Here is a 23,839-nt window from a genome sequence, read left to right on the forward strand (position 1 = left end):
GAAACGGTTCCACACTATGGTGTCAGAAACTGCCTCTCAAGATAAAAAGGGCTGGTTTGTTCATGATATTGAAGGCCTGGTTTGGAGAAGTGTCCTCAACATATTGACTGAAAAGAAATTGGATTATGACCTTGATGATGAAAATGAGAGACAGAAGTTAGAAATAGTTGTAGGTGAGGGTGGCCACACTTTCCAAGATTTCAAGGGAGTGTCCCAAAATTTCAAAGTATTTGCCATCAGTGGTGCTATACGTCTGATAAAATATAATGGTAATGAAGTATGGAGAAATCCAAATCCAGTCTTCTGATGCAAGCCGCATTCCATTTGCCATTATAAATGCCCCAGAGAGTGATGCACTGATAGAAGTTGATATTCTTCCTGTTCTGGCATGCACTGAAAAATTTGCCCAACATGGTATAAAGGGGATGAAATACTGTAGAAAACTGGAACGAGATGAAAAGTATAAAAGTTTGGTCTTGCAGGGAAAGAATACCATTTTTTTCTGCAATTTATGTTTGGCTACAGTTCATAAATGTCACAATCCAAATCATGAATGGGATATGTCTATCACTCTTGCGGATATGAATTCATGGGCAGAAGGAAAAAGTAATGGTCAGAGTAATCATCCTCTTATAAAGTATGACCCCATAAATGAATACACTATGGATCACCTTCATGCTAAATTGAGAAACGTGGGTAAACTAATTGACAAGCTCTTCAACGAGGCTCAAAAGATCGACCAACAACTGGAATTTATACAAAAGTTTGCAAAGTTATCTGAAGATCAAAAACATGATGTGAAGCAATATGAAACAAAACTGGTCGACCAATTTGATACCAAGGTTGAAATTAATGAAGCAAATCATTCAGCAAAGTTACTTCAAGTTACTAAAAAGGATGATCTTAACAAACTTGATAAGAAACTTGAAGCAGCTTCACTAGCATTTGAAATTAAATACACTGAACACATTGAAGTGAATTTGTTGGATTCTGCTGAATCACATTTTGAAATTTTATTTGGCACACACAAGGAATACAAATGCACACTATGTGCATCACATCTCCATGTTGTATATAAAATCAAGCCAGGTATCACTCGTCACATGCAAACTGTCCATGGTAAGTTCAGCACAAAAGATCTGAAACAAAACACAAGATGCATTACTAATCTCAATATTTAATATCAAAAATCTGTCATAATAATAAATTATTATTTACACTTGGTAAAACTATTCCAAAGTCAGCCTAAATTGTCAAATTTGTAATGACACTATTTTCTATGAAGTCTTTGACTGTAAAAAATGGGGCATGTGGAGGGGGCCTGGCACATTTTCTTTGAAAATCATTTGTTATTAAACTAATCTCAATATTTAATATAAAAAATCTGTCATAATAATAAATTATTATTTACACTTGGTAAAACTATTCTAAAGTCAGCCTAAATTGTCAAATTTGTAATGACACTATTTTCTAGGTATTAATTCTTCAACTTCAAACACATCAATGTGTGTCACGTTTACTGGAGAAATGGGGCAAGTGGAGGGGGCGTGGCACATTTTTTTTGAAAATCATTTGTTATTAACTATATTTAGTATATTCTCACTTTAATATTACATAATTTATTATGAATAATATGTCAGAAAATAATATTGAGAGAAACGAATGAAATGCATTGGTATCAAAAACAGATACATGGAAAATGTTCATTTTATCCCTATACCCATAGTATCTCAAAAGTGTATATATTATCTCAATAGTGAATATATGGTATGCAAATTAATGACAAAATACATTATGACACTTTATTCACTACTCCTATGAGGGACATAACGTGTATATGGTCGATCTACATATCGTTGTAAAGCTCTCGAAATCCCCAACAAAATTACGTTTTTCATTTTCACGACCAGAATTTTTGCAACAAAAAAGGCGCCAACAATTGAAGAAATCGAACGTTATTTTCTAAAAATTGCTTTTTTCTTGTGTAAAACGTAAAAAAAAAAGGACTTACCGAACGTAACTTTGTGAGCCGCCATGTTGACAATCCATAGGAGGCACTCTCGCGGTAATTCTAACATAACAGTGAGAGGAGTAGGCCAAAAACCACCAAAAATGCAGTAATTTCGCATAATCAATTATAGTCTATAACTATTTATTGAAATGGTTAAAACGATCCGGGTAAAAAACTTTAAATACATCAAAAAAATGAGAATTCCAGTATCAAGTTGGGAATGAGGCTGGTGGGTCAATTGAGGTCATAGAATGGTAATAGCGTGTATGCTAGTTTTTCTTTCAATTTGAAATTGCGCCCTCGTGCGGAGATAAAGTGTATATTGGATGGTACAAAACGCATTGAACTCTGGGATATCACATTTGCCGTGGAATACTAACTGTCAGAAATAGTAGTCCGAATAGCGACGATTATCTCGTAATTAGTTCCAAATCACTGAGCCAATTTCCGTCCAGAACCACGCATAGGCCTAAACGATGCCAGACATAACACAGCCGTTCACTCCTAATCAACTAATTAAGTCGATCAACAGATACGCAAAACAATTTCATCATACATCCCTTCACTCAAACTGAGCCATGCCTACTGGCATAACAGTTCATAAATCAAAGATACCGTCATATACTCATAGTCATAGGGTTAAATACAATACTAATAAAAAGGTATAAATCAAAAAGAGTAAAACACACTGATTAAGTACAATGATTATAAAGTCTAAATACATTGGTTATAAAGTCACAAATATCAACGGTTATAAATCAAAAAACAAGGGAAAGGCTACCAATGGACTTGCTTTTTTCAAACGGTCCGCCGAGGGTAACCCTTCGCTGCACTGTCTCCGTTACTAAGGTTACAAACTCTATATCAAAAGGTCAAAAAAACTAAGGCGTGGCGGTGTAACCAAGCGATGGCCAATCGCTGCAGTCGACAGCATGATCACGTGATTACCAGGGATTCGTCTCTCGTTAAAGCATTGCAAAGCGGTAACTAATAAACAATGAATAAACTAGGAATACTAACTGTCAGAAATAGTAGTCCAAATAGCGACGATTATCTCATAATTAGTTCCAAATCACTGAGCCAAGTTCCGTCCAGAACCACGCATAGGCCTAAACGATGCCAGACATAACACAGCCGTTCACTGGTAATCAACTAATTAAGTCGATCAACAGATACGCAAAACAATTTCATCATAGTACTATACTACTATACAAATTGATAGGGAGTAAAACACGGAAGTGGAAGAGCTGTCCATGCATTGACCAATCACACAAGAGCTCACAAACACCAACGAAATATTTGTTGTTGTACTTAAAAGGGTTTGGCACTAAAAACAATGGAACGTTTATAGGCTTAACGTTGGATTTAGATCGTGTTATAATCCAAATCCCCTAGAAAGAGTTGTAAGCACAAATTTTCATATTTGAACCCTTGCTGGATTTCGAGGATTTCTGAATATATTTTAATGGCAGGAATTACCTTAAACCGGGGTGGGTGTCTTCCGAAATTAACCGTGATGCATGTCAAGCATATATATGTAGAGTTCTGGAAGTTGAGTGTAACAAATGAATAGAAAACTGAGAACGTATATAAAGTTTAAAGACTCGTACACTTTTGAACCATATTTGCTCTTATGTAATCTGAAACATAAAATCTTATTGACTCGTTTCAGAATAAGCAGTCATGTATTAGAAATTGAGAAGGGTAGACATACCCAACCCAAAATACCTTTAGAAGACAGAATCTGTAAGCAATGTTCCCAGATCAAAATTGAAAATGAAGAACATTTCTTCATGGAATGTCTTAGGTACCAAACAGAAAGACAAAAGCTATTTAATAATATCAGTATTCCAGAAGAATTGAAAAGTGATGACCAGATATTTAAATATATTATGAGTTCAAGAGAAGACGTACTAATAAGACAAGTTGGTGAATACTTATACAAAATATTTGAAATCAAAAATAACAATAACTGACATTTTACTTTTACTTTAGTTTTATATGTATTGTACTTTATTACTAACATTTTATTGCTGTTCAACCAATGGAAATTATTTCTAAGGATGCAATAAATTCATTATTATATTATAACAGCTACAATCAACGGCGTAAGTTTATACTGGTACGTTGGAGATAATTCATTCAACATTAATTAAACAAAATAGCTATACCGTTTTAAGTCATTCGAATTTAGAATAAACTCAACAATGGTGAATGTCGATTATGGTGTGTGGGTTAATTTTTCTACAAGTTGTTAATTACCAAATCACGCGGGGTTAGTTATTCGTCACAATACTGCTTTTAAATTGGAGGTCGCGGCGACATCGCCAGAGTGACATTGCCGTTTTAGGATTGCAATATGAAACCTATACCATAATATTTCAACTCGTAACAGTGCCTCCCTGGTGATCACGGTTCTAGACTTGGTCAACATATTACTCTGATCAATATAAAAAAGAATACTTTTTAGATTATTGGTCCTTATCAACGACCGTTATGATTATCGCAATCTCAGAGTATGGGCGTGGTTGTATTACCAACATCGACTATGACATATGAATGTTATAAATGGAAAGATTGTCTGTTATCGTGCGTCATAGTCGATTTCATAAGATAAATCGTAATGTATGCTACACGTACACGGAATAATTACAATATTGGAGTCCTAATATGTTTTAGAAAAACAATTGTACATCCAGAGTCACGTGACCACCCACTAGTTCAACGAGATTGTCTGTGTTACATATTACCACAGTCCCTCTGAACTGTGATATTACAAACTAATTTTCTACACATGCAGCTTATCTAACTACAACCTTCCGAACTTTAACGAACAGATGCCTAATGAACTGTGGCGATTCTGTCGCATAGAGTACCCGTTTGTAACATAGCATTTCAGGCCAAGGCCGCTGTTTTTTTGTTTTTTTCAGCGACCTGGAAACTCGCTTGCATACCAATAGGCCATTATTGTCAGTGGCGTATATATTCTAAAATGTTAACAATTAACAAGTGGTTACTTGGACAATGAAATACAGTAATTTTGTTTAAATAACCAGGGCAATACTTTTATTATTCCGTGCCTTGTTAGACATCTTATGCAGGTGTACTATTTATGTTGTGTTAGTAATGTATTGAACATAGACTATTATTACGCTACGTGTGAGATATACGGGCACTGTGATTAGGAGGGGGTAGTAGGCAATCAGTGTATATTTGAAACTTTAACAACTATAAAGGGCGATGACCAAATCTAGTAAGACTCACACAAAACTTAGTGCGATTATCATAGGATAGCTGCGGGTATGCCACATGTTTTAGCAAACTGTGACTCTGGGGGTTTGTACCAGTTTTAATTTATATGTCTTTGTCTGACTATTACAGGGTCTTAATAACGGTGAATGAATATCGACCAGGCGGAGCACGCATACCTGTGAGAAGTCCAGCGTACAGGGTCTTTTACCCCAATTAGGGAAAAAAGCGAACTTTGACCAATTCAATAGTGGACATCCTGCTGGTTTATCTGCGTTATTATTAGATATATCATACGTATTGTTTGTGAAACATGTTTGCCGGTATCGAAAATGTGTTGGTAATATTTCTACTAGCATCCATGTTTAGGAAAGTGTTATCAACGACAACTCAGTACAATGGGCTGATACAAGTGGACTTCGAGGGCAACGATACCACTGTAAAGTCGACGATACCGCCATTGCGTTGGCAGATAACCCCCGACTCACCGATCACAATGACGGCAGGAGAAAATGCTACCGTGTGGTTCAACTACTCCGGGATATTTGATGATGAGCTATTTTTAGTTGTTGAAAGTCGCGATCCAACAGTCGCTAAATTCATTGATAATTCTACAGTTTTAATGTTTCCGCTAGTACAGATTGTCGAAGATAACGTCAGGATCGACATGGAAGCTGTCCAAATTGGAATCACCGCCCTTGAAATTAAAGTGGTGTTAAGTCACGCCACCAACAGGATTGGTACTGAAGTCAGCGTGCCGTTAAACCCATACGCTGTGAAAGTTCTTCGCAAATACAACCCACTGTCCTTAGGCTACAATTACATATTACTGCCTTTAATTATTCTCAACAACATCGCATTTGGTGCTAAAACTAACTTGAAGTCTATTATTCGACAGCTACGTCATCCTTTGCACGTCATCGTTGGTGCCGTATGTCAGTTCATTGTCATGCCCTTGATATGCTTTGGTTTAGCCATGCTGTTCCATTTAGACGCGTACACCGCCGTTGGTGTTCTCACTGTAGGGTGTGTACCAGGTGATCGTCTCAGTATGATGTTGACATCTGTAGTCGGCGCTGATCTTGAACTCAGTATCACCATGACATTGGTGTTTACTCTCCTGGCGATCGGACTGACACCACTAAATATGTATATCTATTCGAGGCCTTTCGTGAACCGCACAGACTTACCAATCAACATTCAAATACCGTTTTTGGAAATGTTTCTACAAGTATTAGTGCTTATCCTCCCGATCACATTCGGATATTTTATGGCCTGGAAGTTTGAGAAGGTTAAATCCGTACTGATAAAACTCGTGAAGGGACTGTCTGTAATTGTCATGATTTGCACAATTATTTTACAAATACTGACAAATCGCTACGTCTTTGCATCGCCACCCAGGTTGATTTTGACTGCGTTTCTTGTGCCATTTCTCGGTTTCAATTTGGCCTATCTTGCGGCCCGCATAGTTCGATTGCGTTACGTCCCGGCCAAGACCATCGGCGCCGAAACGGGAATTCAGAATAACATGCTAGCTACTTCAATATTGAGATTATCCTACCCTCAACCGGAAGCCGATTTACTATCACGTGTTTCTATCTTAGCCATTATGTCATCTATGGTGGATGGGTTAATCTGGGTATTTACGTACAATTTAAGAATGTGCATCAAGAGGCGTCTGAAAAAGAAAGGAGGAAACCGGACAGATGAAGACGTCCAAGGTGGTGGACAAAATGAATATGAATCTGAATCATCAGAATCAGAAGATGAACAGTTCTATACGGTTAGCGATATCGATGACGATGACAACAACATTTCCAACCACACGAAACCCTCGAGAAGAAAAATCCTGAGGTTTTATGCCGAGCAAAGGGAATCTAATGTTTGATTAATATTGGCATATATATAGTTTATGTAGAGGCAATGATCGTCAAAGGGGCCGGATCTACCAGTTTACTACGTTTTGTATTTATGAAGATAGTATTTGATTTGTCCTTGCAATGACATCTCTAATTGAGTTATTCGCTGGTCGAATTCTAACTCAACAGAGTGGAATCGTGTCCCACTTGTTTATATAAATGAATCAATCGTGCTTTTTTAATTTTTACATAAGAAATATTTTTTTCTACATAGAAATATTTGACGATTTGTTTGTATAAGCTGATTTAGAATCAGAAATTGGTCTCGACTATTAACCCACATTTTTATTGAGATAAGCAATAAAGTTGATGTAGTCACAATGTTGTATTTTGATTTATTTGCGCTTCCGGTTTCCTCGGCGGACTCGAATTCCGACGTGTCTACTATATATGCTGCCCTCAACGCTGATATGTGATAAATGTCTCTTCCGTGACTTCGCCACGATGTGGTGAAATACTGCCTTCAACAAGAAATTCAGGGTTGAGTCGACGATTTATACGGCACGTGACTGCTCTTTATTCCCCAAAATGGACTTAGAATGTCTTAGAAACTTCCAACTGGTGAGATTATTTATCGGTTGTTTTGCACACTAGTTCATGTGCTCTACTACCCCCCCCCCCGGGGGGGGGGTACTCCCTGCAATTTACCTTACCCGGATGTGCCGCCCTCTGGGATGTGTTTTTCAGCCTTCTGGTCTAAAATGGGGTCCACAATGACTTATTGTCAAATGGACATGGGTCTAAAATGTTTTTTTTATGCCATACTCACCAAATGTCGAAATGACTTTCAAGGAAATGTTTTAGTCAACTGGGGACTTTCCTGTATTCAGCTATCTATAGTTTTGATGGTATGCATGCATTCTTGTATGGTTTAATACAAAGTATATGTATTTATTAAGATAATTTCGGTCTACTTTTATTATGCCAAGACCAAAATGGCGTCTGCTGGACAAATGGCGGGTCTAAAATGGGGTCTACCAGACAACATTTTGGTCTAATCACAGGGAGTTGGACAAACTTATGTATTTTATCTTTTACCCCCCCCCTTCCTGGTATCGATTTCAAGTAAGGGTTGGACCATTTGATTTTTGAGGGGGGAGGTCAGCTCAGTGAAAGGCAAATTTTTTTTTTTTTTATGTGTTTGGAAATTTTTTTTTTTATCAGTTGGTTTGCTTGCAAATTTTTTTTTTAGGAGTTCATCATATTCAACATTTTTTTTTCATTATCTTCAACGGAGGTAGAAAAGACTTGATATTTTACTGCTATTTTACGTTTTTTGACAAAATTTGATCAAATCTCAAGACAAAACAGTCTGCCATTTTGGTCCAAATTTTGAAAAAAAATATGACCTGCACGTGTAACCCAATATACATGATCATCATATAAAGTTTGATTGAAATCGCCCTATTCAGCTTCGGGAAACAGTTCCAGACACGTTACAGACTGAATTTAAGATATTAAACAAAATGGCCGCCATTTCGACAAATTTGATCAAATCTCTAAACAAAACATGGTGTTGTATTGTCTTGAAGTATAGTACCTATGTAAAAACTTTCAAGTGAATCAGGCGATATCTTTCAGAGTAATCAGCACAAAAATGAAGAAAAAAAATGAAATGGCCGTGAGTCGGCCATTTTGAACCGAATCTTGAAAAAAAGTGACGTGCACCAATAACCCAATTATGAATATGCATGATCACCATACAAAGTTTGATTGAAATCGCCCTGTTCACGTTTAAATATCAGAATTTAGAAAATTTGAGGGTGCAAAATGGCTGCCAGTCAGCCATATTTAATTGAATCGTAATGAAAATTGGCATATGTAGGTCACCATAGATTGTCTGTATACCAAGTTTGAACGAGATCGGTCAAAGGCTGTCCGATAAATGGATCCAGAAGGACGGACGGAACCCAAATTAATAATCTCCGTTTTCGGACTTCGTCCGAACTGGGACTAAAAAGGTTCGTCGGCAGTCCGAAAACAAAAAGAAAAAAAAGAAGAGAAAGTGTGCATCGTCCCCACATCCTGTTACAAAGCAACAAAAGATCACTGACATTGTAACAAAAAGGGCTAAAAGGCAGGTGACTGCTACATGTACTAAAGTGGCTGATGACAGTGGAATGGTTGGTGCGAGTGAGGTGGGTGGTGAGAGTGGAATGGTTGGTGAATGTGGGTTGGGTGGTGAGAATGAGATAGTAGGTGTGAGTGAGGTGAGTGGTGATTGTGGAATGGTTGGTGAAAGTGAGGTGGGTGGTGAGAGTCGGATTGTAGGTCAGAACGAGATTGCTCTGTAAGAGTGTGATGTAAAACATTTACTGACAAAAAAAATTTCTCATTTATTTTAATATTTATTTTATTACATTTTATTTATTTTTGACTCCCGTGTGCGAAGCACACAATGGGAGTCTTTGCAGTTACCCTGTCTGTATGTGTGATCTGATATCTCAAGAACCGTATGTTGGTTTTTAATGAAACTTGGTGAATAGGTGCTCTGGGCTAATACGCAGATTTGATTAGGTTTTGATTAGTCAATTTTCAGCTTTTCCACTGATATCTCAGGTACTAATCATCACATTTCAATGAAACTTGCATAGATACATAGGACGATGCACAGACAAATATGAGAAATATTAATTACCTAATTTGCTTAATTAATCAATTTTTAGCTTTTGATATTTCAAGTACTGTTACTTCATTACTTTTCAATGAATCTTGGTACATAGATGTTCTAGGACAATACATAGACGTGATTAGTTTTGGGTTAAAATCAGATCATATTAATTACTTAATTTGCATAATAAATCATAATTTTTGGTTATAATCACATTTCAATGAAACTTCGTACATAGATGGTCTGTGACAGTACTTATCTTAATTTAATGAATCTTGGTACATATATACTCTAACACAATGTTAACACAACATCTATAATAATTATATAATATCTATAATAATATAAATCTATAATAATTTACTTTTCAGCTTTCAACTAATTTAGTTATGATTAATCATCACATTATAATGAAACTTTGTACATGTGCACCTTGGAACAATATACAGACCTAAATCTATACATAATAATTTCTCAATTTGTAGAATAATTCATTTGGTTCATTGAAGTAATACACAGACATGATTAGTTTAATGCATATTGATTATCTATGATTAGCCCATTTCTGATAATGTATTAAACAAAAATCAGATTTAAATTGAATTCATTGCAGAGGTGCTCTGGAACTAATTAGAATAAAAACCATGAATGAAAAATCAAATGTATTTTCTGTATGTATTATAAATTGTGATAATGTGAATCACATTTTTTCATGTTGTGCATCTCAAATAGCAGACATAAATTAGTTGCCAAGCTTCTTGTTTGAAAAGCAAATCTTTAATTTTGATTAATTTTAATGTGTCTCCAATACTCTTAGCACTCAAGAGTTCTTTCTAAGCTTCCTTTGATATTTATTTTATTTTTTACTTGTTTAATACGACATGGTTCCATACAATCATGAATGTATCTTGTTACCAAACGCTTCAGCGTGGTATTAAGATTTTGTTTTCAGGCTTGGGTGGTACCAAGGTGGAAAATTGTTGCACATATGGGGGGTAATTCCTGGAATTGCAATAGAGAGGGTTCAGGCCGAAATACATATATATAGTGTTTCCATGTTTCGTCTGATATTTCTGTGGTATTCTGCTGCTGTAAATAATGCAAGATTTGTTCCGAAATTCAGTGTGTTGTGTGCACTCCAGGGTTATTCGTTTTTTGCTCAAAACACCCCTATTTTTTAATGGCAGAGTCGAATAGTTTCACTCCCACTGGGAAATCTGCATTGTTACTTGAATGAGAGCTAACTAAACACATTTTCCAGACCGGCGAAAGTGTATGCAACAGCCAATTTTAACAGCCTGTCACGTGATTTTAGTCTGAATGTCAACATCAAAAGAGGCTAATCCATTTACGCAGGTATAACTGGGAATAGAATATGTGAGGGATTGTATCAACAGAGATGTGTATAATGAAAAGTAACATCTATCCTTCTTTTGCATCGCTGAGCATTTCTGTTTTAGTATACTGGTTTGAAAATGTTGAATTTGCATGATTTGCAATGTGTTTTTTTACTGAAACTCCCCTATTGATCGAATCCCGGGTTTGAAAGAGAACGGCACACCACGTGATTCGTTTGAATACAATGGTGAAGGCACGCAAGCATGACTTATGTTGTCAGCAGTAGTCGCTGAGCTTCACGCTACAACTTTACTTGTGATGTTGCTTGTTAGCCGTGGACTGAATTAATCTTGATTACCGGTTAAAATGTTGTTATTTGGCGTTGGTGATCTTTATTTGGAACTGGGTAACGTCGCCAGCAGAAACCTCCTGGGATTTTGATGTTGATGGTTGCGCCTCCATGGCAATCGCTAATTTTACTGCGGGTGGATCTTCCAAGAGCCCTTCGGGGTTTATAAAACTCATTCAACATACATAAAGTTCTCTCAATCGTAGTAGTCCATGTGATGTACACCTATTATGCCAAACATGTTGCTGAACGATTTTGCCAATGAAAACAAGCCGGTTGGCGATCCACTCCACTAAAAAAAAACTAGCAATATGTTTTCGGCTGTTGCCATGGTAGGACATGAACGTGAAGCTAACGTCGGTTTATAACTAAAACCGGGCACCGTATACAAAGTTCGCAAAAAAACATTCAGTCCTTAGAAGTCATTTTATTTTATTGCTAGGACGTATGCTGTTGTTAGGGATTGGTCAGTTACTTCGGCCTGGGGGTGGATCAGTAGGGGGGGTACCCTGTTTTTGATTTTGCGAATGGGGGGTCACCCTGTTTTCCACAATTCACACACGCGCTTATGCATATATATTTTTTTAAATTTATTTCAGAACAATAGATTAAAAAGTTAATCGTACAAATGTGTTCTTAATAATAACTTAATAATAACTTAATAATAATTTGTTGATGCAAAAAATGTTATAGGCTAAATATTTTGGGGTTGAAGTTGACAAATAACTAACAGATTATGCAATGCGGCAGAGCCCCATGCAATTATACAGTTAAGTTTTGAACACATCCCAAGTCCATGTGATATAAGATTATTTTATTTAAAGTCTGAAGTCACCATTGTATAAGATATTTACTGGATTTATCCAATTGTAGCTGGAGACGGAAAAACACAGCAATTGGTACAAAGAGCAGTGACAGTTTTTGTTCAGCAAATCAAAAAAGTTAAATGGATTCATGTATATAAATAAATAGTTTTTTTTGTTTTTTTTAACTTTTAAATATGCATATTTTGCTCTGTAAAATACCAAAATCCAACACAAATTTATACAAAAATCAAAGTGTCCTTTGTTTTCATAAGCACAGACTGTGCTTCAGGTGTAAAGCTTTCCTGGTCTATAAGATATGAAAGATATATTAAATCCAAATTAGTTTTCAAACCGCCTAGATTCAAATCCTCTTTTCCTATCTTATAAGGGCGTTTATCAAGTGAGTACTTCACAGCTTTGTTTTTATTTACTATCTTTAGCAGCATAGATTTCCCTACTTCCTGCAGCCTTTTCTGTAGTCGTTTTTTGGCTTTATGCTTCCCCTTCCCTCCTAAGGTGACTGGTCTATTAAATGCAAACACTAAAAATTACGGCAAACCACGATATTTTCAATGCACATCATACATTTTGTAATCATGTCAGAGCCAAAACTGTTAATGTTTCTTTGGTTTTCGGGGGGGGGGGGTCAGCATGTTTTAAAATATGTTAGGGGGTCGCCCACTTTTTGTTGTTGATAGGGGTGGGTCAACTGAGATTTACAGCTGACAAAATGGAATCTGTCGACCCCCCCCCAGGTCAGAGTAACTGAACAATCCCTTAAATTTATTTCCAACCGATAGTATTTTCTAGATTGCAGGCAGCATTTACAGTTCATTCAAAGTTCAAAGTTGCGTCGGGATTACGTTGATACAGTGTAACAATGTCGGCGTCGGTGATCTCTTACCGGTGTGCAACGTAGCCAAAATAAAAGGCATGAATACAAGACTAGTGGGAGGTAATAAATTTGGGGTCGAAAGTATTCAAAAAACAGTTTTTGGCTGTTGCCATGGTAGCTGTGGACCAGGATTGTTTTGCCAATTAGTGACGGTACGACCTGCCTGTCAATTATAAACAAAATTAGCCAAGCCAAAAAAAATCTCAGTAAATTGTTGCCCACACTCAAGCGGATTAGAATGAGCTACGTCCATGCTTTTTAATCATAGAAATGTAGGGTGTGATACATTTGGCGTGAAGGTATTAAAAAATTCAGTTGTTGGCTGTTTCCATGGAAACGGTGGTCAGAATTTGTTTTCAGATTTTACCAATAGTAACTTTGTGCCCACACTCAAGCTGAGGAAAATGAGCTATGTCTGAGGTGTTGTATCCAAAATTTGTAGGAGATACATTTCCTGATAACTAGGGTGAAGGTGTGACCTACCTGCTAAGTTTGAGCGAAATCGGCCAAGCCAAACAAATCACAGAAGAATTAATACGTGGAAACACTAGAAATCACACACACACACAGATACACAAAATTAAAGTGATTTTAAGGGCAATCCAAGTGGAGCGAATCGCCAATACCATGTTCATTTGCATATTGACCGTGAAAATACCAAAAACATCATTGCATGGGTGATATGCAAATTAGTTTTAGTCAAAATAAGTTACTGCTTAGAAGTACCATTACTGTTCAAATTTAATTTCACTCGGCAAATATATTCATGTACCCAAACGTAAAGTATCGTACTTCTAAATATTGTTTATTTCTGCTATGTTTCGAAAAACGCTACTCTTGAACGGACTACTTTATTCGCTCTCAGACCTCATTTGCATATGGGGTGTGGAAGTACCGATTTTGATTTCAGGGACGAATTAAAATAAACTGCAGTATATATGTAATAATGTGGAATACTTCCTTTCACTGTGATCATTTTTCCGCTAAAATAAATTCCAGTGAAAATGCCATTTCCCTCATACTCTATTGAGACTTGACACAGCACAGTGAAAATTTGATTCACACCGTATGCTTGAAAACTTTTCATCGAAAATAAATTAAGTGAAATTCTGTGTGATTTCATGAGAGTTGAAAATGAAAAAAATTATATGACACCCAACCCTACCACTCCATACACAATGTAACCACACCTCAAAAACATCCTTTCACCAGTGTATTCTATTTGAATTCAGGAGAAATTTAAATAAACAAATTATATGACAACGAACTTAATTATTATTTCAACCTCTAGTTCAGCACTGATTAAATAAACTACCTCGTCTTTATGCCAACTTGAAGTTATTCAATGCCTACATCAGTGACTTCAAAATCTATGTTTCAATTCCAGGAATTTCACTTGCTATTAATTGTATGGGAGTGCCAGTCTTTTATTTTCTATTGTAATGTCAATTTCTTGTGATTACTCGGAAAATGAAGCTGTAACCACAGACCACAGTGCTGCAACTAAATCCTGGTATAAGCACCGGTTAGGCAGTCTTGAACTATGCATGTGAAGCCAGCTGAGAGGTATATCCAATCCTATAGATTTCTCATTGTTTGGTAACTATTTGCTGCAAATGCAACAAAAATCAATATAAAAATATTACCCACACAGCATTCTACAGGTTACTTGTATATTATTGTGGTCACATAACATAGCGTGGAATGCTTTATTTGCACTGGCATTTTATTTTCCCTGTTTTACCTGTAGTCAATTTTCTGCAAAATAAATTCCAGTGAAAATGCAGCTTTCTCTATACGTTGCATTGAGCCTTATTACAACATAGTGAAAATTAGATCCACACAATGCCAGAAAGCTCTTTTCAGTGAAAATAAATTTCAGAGAAAATAAAGTATTTTACAGTAGTCAACAATATTGCAAGCAACTTTTCTAACAATGTTTCTGTTTTAGTCTGTAAATGTATTTAAACTAAAACAGCTAAATTGTTAGAAATATTGCATGCAATACCGTATTTGCTCTATTAGCAGCGCATGCTCTTATGTAAATAACAGAGGTGTTTAAATGGTCAAAATACATCATATTTTAATAAATCAGTATACAATCAATGCAATTGTTGCCGTACATGTGCTTCTATTGGAGATGCTCTTCTAATAGAGCATATATGGTATACAATCTAAATGCAACCAGAGTGAAATTGTTTTTGAAATTAATATTGAAATGCAGATATTAATTTTCCCTCTGCTCTTAATTAATCCACAAACCAGAATTATTGACATCCATTTATATATGACCTAGTTTCTTCTTGTATTCTGTGTCCCCTTATCTTGGCAGGAAGAATTGCCATATTTTTCCTAAGTCATATAGTGACAAATATTTTTTTTTTTACACTGGTGAAGCAGCAATTTTTTTTTTTGAAGAACCCTTCACTTTGCAAATTTTTTTTTTTCGTTTCTGACCTCCCCTCCCCTCAAAAATCAAATGGTCCAACCCTAATCACTGATCCTTGTTTATACCACTCTTTCCTTTATCACAACTTTGTTACGCGCTAATGTTATATGCAAATTTTAACGCGCGATGTAGACACGCCCTATTATAGTAAAATATCCCAAGGGTTGAAACGCGCCAGGACTGTGACATCAAATCACGAATTCGAACCTTTCAAAGTTCGTTTTCTTTACACATATGGCATCTGTAATGACATGGATGGCATTAGAAAGTGACACAATTACATTTGCACTTGAATATTTATCAAATTAAAACTCAATGCTATCGAGCGACATGGCAGGAGCACAACCGTAAAGCCGGAAACCGGATGTTGCGATCTTTGACCTCTATCGCAAAGAATGACTCATATATTGTTGTCACATGATCAGAAGTAAACAATTTTCCCATGAATTGTGCTGATGCTATGTTGATTATTTTCATTAGAAAGATCTCGAAAGCAACGCGAACGACATTTGAAGTAGAAACCATTTTACAGAAGAGTCATTGATTCATTGAAGTTGCGTCGCGTCGGAGATTACACTCGCCGGATTTAAAAAAAATCGCGCGCAGCATTTCTTGTTTATTAATGCATCTCATGAATAAATTAAATGTCCACCGGCTTTACGGTTGTGCTCACAGTCCTGGCGCGTTTCAACCCTTGGGATATTTTACTATGATAGGGCGTGTCTACATCGCACGTTAAAATTTGCATATAACATTAGCGCGTAACTAAGTTGTGATAAAGGAAAGAGTGGTATAAACAAAGGGGTGTGTATAAAAGACAGGAGGGGTAAAAGAAAAAGTATATAACAATTTATTATTTAATAATTTATTAAAATACATAAGTTTGTCCAACTCCCTGTGGTCTAAAATAGGATATACATTTTTGGTCCAATATGGTCTTTGGGTTTTGCAGAGTGTGGGCTTCACACCTATACCATATCTGCAGCCCCCCTACCATATATAGTTTAAAGAACGTACCATGGAATTGGTAGGATGAGCTAGAATTATCTGTTAAACAGATTATTGCTTTGTTTGTGGGATGTGGTCGTCGCCCCGAGTTCTGCTATTTATTTACATGATATTCAAACACGCGCTGTGCGACGACCACCGTCCTTTCACCGAATAATGCGTCGACTTCCTCATATGATATCAGGTACAGACCATCAAGGTTCTCTTTGCAGTGCAGGTTGTAGACCACCACCACCACAAATAACGAACGAACCTTAAATGACGAAGTAGTAAATTCACTGATAACCAATCCAATTGATTATAAAACATGTAATTCCTGAAACACTGCAATTTAATAAACACATACCAGTCGTCTAATTTGTCTTTTTCAATCAATCAATACTTTCATGCTAAATATTAAATTCGTAGCAAGGACGCATAAGCTGATTTTGTCCAGATGATGCGGCTTCCAAAATATGTATCATTGATCATTAAATGACATAACATGAAACATGACCAGCACAAAAATACGATAACGGTATTCCGATTACAGAACCGAATATGCGAAATGTGCAGCATTTTTAACAGTGGAATAGAATGTTTTGGTTGCCATGACAATACTTATTACCCTATATTCCTTCATAATGTATCTACTTTACGCCTCAATGCCTTCGAGCTATCACTATTCACATACAAAAATCAATGACGAGATAAATATAGTTAAACGGTGGAGACACAGAAATAATAATAATATATAACAGTAAAATTGAAATGATTTTTATTACATCGTGAATATTTACACCTAAAACGCAAATTAATCACGAAAAGCAGACGAAATTCGAAGTCTGCTGTTTATGTGAAGAAAGGATGTACATACATTTCATAAATTTTTAGGTTGCCATGGTGACGATTTACACTAAACGCTTTAATGATAATTGACGATATGGCAAATCCAAATTGGATCTGTTCTAATACGGCGTCATATAAGTTCTAAAATAATGAATTAATAACTAAAATGGTATTATTCAAAAACATGCCGAGCAGTTCGTGACGAAGCATGCATGTATAATCAAATTACCAGATCATCAACGATTCGAGAGTATTGAATAAATTTATATCTTCCCATTAAAACGGTCACGGTAGTAACTCTACCTGTTCGGTTGCAGACACGCACTATAACAATTATAAGACACGTGTACATTGAAATTTAAAACGAAATGAAACTGGATTCTGAGGAAGTCTTTTAGTCTGTGAAGCGCTGTGGTACAATCTAACCGTGGGATTATGTTACAGTTGACATAGTTATCGTGTCATCCTTCCCAAAATCTATCACAGTTGAAAACTGAACCGAAAAAAAAACGATAAAATTAGTTTTCCCCTCAAAATATTGCCGAAAATGGCCGAAAATCTTAAAATTTGGTGTAAATAAAGACCGACCGAAAATAGGGGTCATCATAGCATGTGGCGAGATGGATTATATTGGAAATTGCAAAAATATGGTATCACCGGAAATATATACAACCTCATAACAATATGTAAAGTAGGGTATCCTACAAGGTAAAACAAATGAATGGGGGTAAAACAAGGCTGTAATATAAGTCCAACTTTAATTAGTTTGTCCATTAATGACTTGCAGGAAAAAATAAAATCTGCAAATGGCAACCCACCTGAACTAAACAGCCAATAACCAAACTGCATTTTGTTTGTTGATGACGTCCTAATTTTATCACAGACCCAGGAACGTATGCAGTGCAGTATAGATGCTAAAACTAAATTAATGGTATTCAATAAAAGAAATCATACATTAAATAGGATTAAATGGGGGAAATGAAATTGCCACAGTAGATAGTTTTAATTACCTGGGTATAGTTTTCACACCGAACGGAAAATTCAAGTCACTGAGTTATCGGTATATAGAGGTGTATGGAACAGTCACTAAGTTATCAGTATATAGAGGTGTATGGATCCGTCACTAAGTTATCGGTATATAGAGGTGTATAGACCAGTCACTATGTTATCGGTATATCGAGGTATATAGACCAGTCACTATGTTATCGGTATATAGAGGTGTATGGATCAGTCGCTACGTTATTGGTATATAGAGGTGTATGGATCAGTCACTAAGTTATTGGTATATAGAGGTGTATGGATCAGTCACTAAGTTATTGGTATATAGAGGTGTATGGATCAGTCACTAAGTTATCGATATATAGAGGTGTATGGATCAGTCACTAAGTTATAGGTATATAGAGGTGTATGGATCAGTCACTAAGTTATCGGTATATAGAGGTGTGTGGACCAGTCACTAAGTTATCAATATATAGAGGTGCATGGATCAGTCACTAAGTTATCGATATATAAAGGTGTATGGATCAGTCACTAAGTTATCGGTATATAGAGGTGTATGGATAAGTCACTAAGTTATTGGTATATAGAGGTGTGTGGACCAGTCACTAAGTTATCGATATATAGAGGTGTATGGATCAGTCACTAAGTTATCGGTATATAGAGGTGTATGGATAAGTCACTAAGTTATTGGTATATAGAGGTGTGTGGACCAGTCACTAAGTTATTGGTATATAGAGGTGTATGGATCAGTCACTAAGTTATCGGTATATAGAGGTGCATGGATCAGTCACTAAGTTATCAATATATAGAGGTGTATGGATCAGTTACTAAGTTATCGATATATAGAGGTGTATGGATCAGTCACTAAGTTATCGGTATATAGAGGTGTATGGATAAGTCACTAAGTTATTGGTATATAGAGGTGTGTGGACCAGTCACTAAGTTATTGGTATATAGAGGTGTATGGATCAGTCACAAAGTTATCGGTATATAGAGGTGCATGGACCAGTCACTAAGTTATCAATATATAGAGGTGTATGGATCAGTTACTAAGTTATCAGTATATAGAGGTGTATGGATCAGTCACTAAGTTATCGATATATAGAGGTGTATGAATCAGTCACTAAGTTATCAGTATATAGAGGTGTATGGATCAGTCACTAAGTTATCAGTATATAGAGGTGTATGGATCAGTCACTAAGTTATCGATATATAGAGGTGTATGAATCAGTCACTAAGCTATCAGTATATAGAGGTGTATTGATCAGTCACTAAGTTATCAGTATTTAGAGTTGTATGGGTCAGTCACTGAGTTATTGGTATATAGAGGTGTATGGATCAGTCACTAAGTTATCGATATATAGAGGTGTATGGATCAGTCACTAAGTTATCGGTTACTTTATAGAGGTGTATGGATCAGTCACAAAGTTATCAGTATACAGAGGTGTATGGATCAGTCACTAAGTTATCAGTATATAGAGGTGTATGGATCAGTCACTGAGTTATCGGTATATATAGGTGTATGGATCAGTCACAAAGTTATCAGTATACAAAGGTGTATGGATCAGTCACTAAGTTATCAGTATATAGAGGTGTATGGATCAGTCACTAAGTTATCAGTATATAGAGGTGTATGGATCAGTCACTAAGTTATCAGTATATAGAGGTGTATGGATCAGTCACTAAGTTATCTATATTTAGAGGTGTATTGGTCAGTCACTATGTTATCGATATATAGAGGTGTATGGATCAGTCACTAAGATATCGGTAAACGGATGTATTGAGTATTACATAAACATATCGTGTATTACATTCTTCTCTGGTATGTATTAATATAGGTCAGATATTTCGTAATGCAGTGATGTATCAACCAACGTGCTATTTCTCGTCGTGAAAACGCTTGCAGAGTGTGTTCAATTATGGTTCAATTTACGATGACGTCACGTGTGTATTTGGGGAGTCGTTGCCAATCATCAAACTTTAGAAATGGGAAGGTTATAAATAGTCACTAAAACACCTTTCCTAATCCGAACACATGTGGCTTTTAACATCTCAAACTGTATGTTGTTAGTGTTAGTGGCAACCATGATTTACGAGGATTTGTCATATTAAAAACATATTCAAGTACGTGTATTAGTGCAGTCGTCAGTTACTTGTTTTGCAATTCAAATCGTTCTTGCTTCAAAGGAGACAGCCTGAGGTGTTTTACATGATCACCTGGTGTAATATTTATATGACATTTTTACAGCAAGTCTCAGAAGTATTTGGGCAGCCAATTTGCAAACTCGCTAGCGAATTGGCTAAATGTTTGGATTTTGACTAAACAGTTGGCTTTCGAATCTTGCTGGCGCAGTGGTTGCGTCCACTCCGGGTGAGTCTATTTTGCATTAGGGAACATAGAATGATTTTACGTAGCCTGATACATGGCTGGATTCCCCGGAATGATTTGCTTTGCGAGGCGTGGTAATGTGAAAGTAGTTTCCCAGGTCATTCTGAGAATGGCCACAGTCAGCTGGCGTACAAGTGATAATATGATAAATGCGATTAATCCACCGATATTTACTATATGGGGGTAGCCAACTTGCTGAACACTGATTGAAACTAAATAAAAAGACAAGTTGAGAAAGTTTCCTATAAATCAGGGAGAAAATAAACTTTCACATCCAAACGGTTCGTTGGGGTAACATTAAACCAACCGCTAAGAACGACTTCATTCATCGTTTTTGCGTGGACAATCCCTTGCATACGAACACCACGAAAAAAATAGAACACTTTCCCTGGTATATTTGATTGCCAACCAACTAAAGTATGACGACTGTCTCCTACTGTTATATAGATTCACCCAGAGTGGTGCGTGGACGGCGCCAGCGAGATTCGAAAGCCAACTGTTTAGTCAAAACCACAGAGGGACTGTGTCAAAACCCAAGCAGTTAGCCAATTGGCTGCCCCAATACTTGTGAGACTTGCTGTAAAGCTCACTCATGTAATGCATGGCTCTTAAGAACATTCATTTGCTTTGAGTCATTTCACCCGAATGACTGAATGACAACTGTCGTAAATCATGGTAAGATTAAATATTGCCGTCTCAGTGTTAAACGCTTGAATATTGTGCCATAACGGCACGACCGCGCCCTCTATATGAGACCATGCATGTAGCTACATAACCCAAATGTTGTTCCCTTCTCAACCAATCTTTCGTTACCGGATACATTAAAGGAGTTCAACATTGTCACATGACATACCATATTAGAATTAATGCGGCAAATAAATACTACTGAGTTCATATGAATATGTCCTTTTTGGAAAATAAAATTGGTTCGTTTTAAGCACAACAATTTTATTTTCGTATCCGAATAAAAAAATATATTCACTACCTCGTATAGTGAACTGTTAAAATCATCAAAATGAGCAGTGACAGCCCCCTAAGTCCATCAACATGAGCAGCAGCGTAGATTGCCACACAGACACCTTATCTGCATGCCTTGATTAAGACGTATTTCAACGATTACGACATTATTACTAACTCGCTCCGGCACGTGTCAGTCACACACTGCATTGTATATTGGGAAAATCGATTGTTGTGTCGTTTCTGAAAGAATAAATTCCTATGACATAAATCTCAATTACCTGTTAAAATTTAGATGGACACCAAAAAGGGGTATGACCACGCCGATCTATTTTCCCATTGTTGCCAAAATAGTAGTTTATTTCAAATTTCAGTAAATAAATAATAATATTTGCGTATTGTTCTAACTATGTAGCCATGTTCATAGCACAATTACAAGCACATTACGTGTATATGCTACATTGTGTGATCAATCCAAAGTGTTCTTCAAGCATTTCAGAGGCGGCGGTACGAAATTTTGCATGAGGATATTCTTCCGAAAAATGAAATTTAAACCCTCTGGAACGCTATTTCCTGCAGTTTGAGGGGCAAATTGTTCTGACACAAAAGGTTTCAGCTTGATTTTAGAGGGGGCGACGTCCCCCAACATTTTTTCGAGGGGCTACCCCATCTGCCACGCCCCCTGTGCCAATGCATTCACAGTGATCTGTGAAACTTGATGTATGTTATACGTGAAAAACCCCACTTTTAGCTCTCAGCCAACGTATCTCCAATGTTACCAAGCGCTGTATTAAGTGCTTACATTTATTTCAAGTGCAGTGTTTCGTTTATGTAAAAAAGTAACTCGGAAGGCATCGAAACAACTCCAATCATATTAAGAAATGTGTGAACTATAAGAAAAGGTGTTGTATGTCACTCTAAAAACCCCTCTGCTTGTCCAAGAAACACGAGTTAGCCAGTCACCCAGGGATTACGTGCATGCAATGGACGCAGCTGCCTTTTGTCGGTCTTGTGAGCGTGTTTAGAATAACTATTGTTGTATTCGCGTCCAAACCTGGTTGTGGCGCTGCTGTGGTGCCTAGGGCTATTTAGTAAAATATTAGGTCTATTGTGTGCGACTTTGGCTAATGTGTCGACGTATAAATATAAACTAGTGAAAAAACGCGACACTTGATGTAGAGTATGAGATCAAATCAAACACATTTATTCGTCAAATTTGACATCTTTATTGGTATTAGGTGTTATTGCCAAGTAAACGTGAGTCATTGCCGCAGTTGACAATATATATATTATTAGTCGACAGGCTTTCTGGTATAAATCATTATTTTAGTGCGATTTCGAAACAAACTTAATATTCAGCGATTTGTATTCGGTCGAGTCCGTCGCGAATATATTTCATTTTAATTACTAATACCTCTCACACTTCACAATTGTGCTACTAACACCGCCTCCTTTGTTGTTTTCCATGGTGCTATTATTCTATTGTCACGAACACCGATTCCTTTATTCTCTGTCACGCCCCTAGTCTTTACTCCCGGCGTGGGCCATTATATTTTACCGCCTTCCAAATTGATGTAACTGATGTTCACATTTTTAGTATAATAGGCGACAACAGTCCATTATCATGTAAACGATGGTGGTTATATTCCCGAGGTTGTTGGTATCAATATAAAAAAAAAAACACATCTAGAGCACGATTTTAATGTGTTATTAGAGATGGGTGTTCAGCCATGTGATTTACACATTTCAGTGGCACTAGATGGATGACGGTCGAGATGAAACAAGAAGCAAGAATAGACGATAACGAAAATCTGGGTGGAGGAAACCATCACCCGCAAACGTGGGGGTGGACGGGTAACCACAAAGAAATTGGTAGAAATGAATGTTTCATTGTGCTCAATTGGGTGAAAAGAGGTTTCTTAAACTAGTTAATAAGTTGTCTGTGTTACTGGCTAACACCAATGACGTGACCCTTAACCCCTGAAGTGCACGATATGCATAGAGGCAATATATCTTGTTATGAGTTACAAT

At 36.6% G+C, this 23,839-nt stretch overlaps 1 protein-coding gene and 1 long non-coding RNA gene across 2 annotated transcripts; one reads left to right on the plus strand and one right to left on the minus strand.

Moving 5' to 3' along the window:
* Positions 1 to 975: 975 nt before the first annotated feature.
* LOC146741494 (uncharacterized) lies at positions 976 to 2,234 on the minus strand. Its single transcript, XR_014929771.1, has 2 exons — positions 2,012 to 2,234; positions 976 to 1,139 (listed from the first exon to the last, which is right to left on the minus strand). It is a non-coding gene; the product is annotated as an uncharacterized LOC146741494 (long non-coding RNA).
* Positions 2,235 to 5,573: 3,339 nt separating this feature from the next.
* Positions 5,574 to 7,500, plus strand: LOC100374368 (hepatic sodium/bile acid cotransporter-like). Its single transcript, XM_002733092.2, has one exon. The coding sequence runs from the start codon at positions 5,574 to 5,576 to the stop codon at positions 7,146 to 7,148; it is 1,575 nt and encodes a 524-aa protein (XP_002733138.1). The 3' UTR covers positions 7,149 to 7,500.
* Positions 7,501 to 23,839: the final 16,339 nt, after the last annotated feature.

The sequence above is a fragment of the Saccoglossus kowalevskii genome, chromosome 6 (genome assembly GCF_978046115.1).
Source record: "Saccoglossus kowalevskii chromosome 6, keSacKowa6.1, whole genome shotgun sequence".
Lineage (NCBI taxonomy): Eukaryota > Metazoa > Hemichordata > Enteropneusta > Harrimaniidae > Saccoglossus > Saccoglossus kowalevskii.

Excerpts from the sequence above, each read along its gene's own strand:
- LOC100374368 (XM_002733092.2), top strand. The coding sequence starts at position 5,574 with ATGTTTGCCGGTATCGAAAATGTGTTGGTAATATTTCTACTAGCATCC.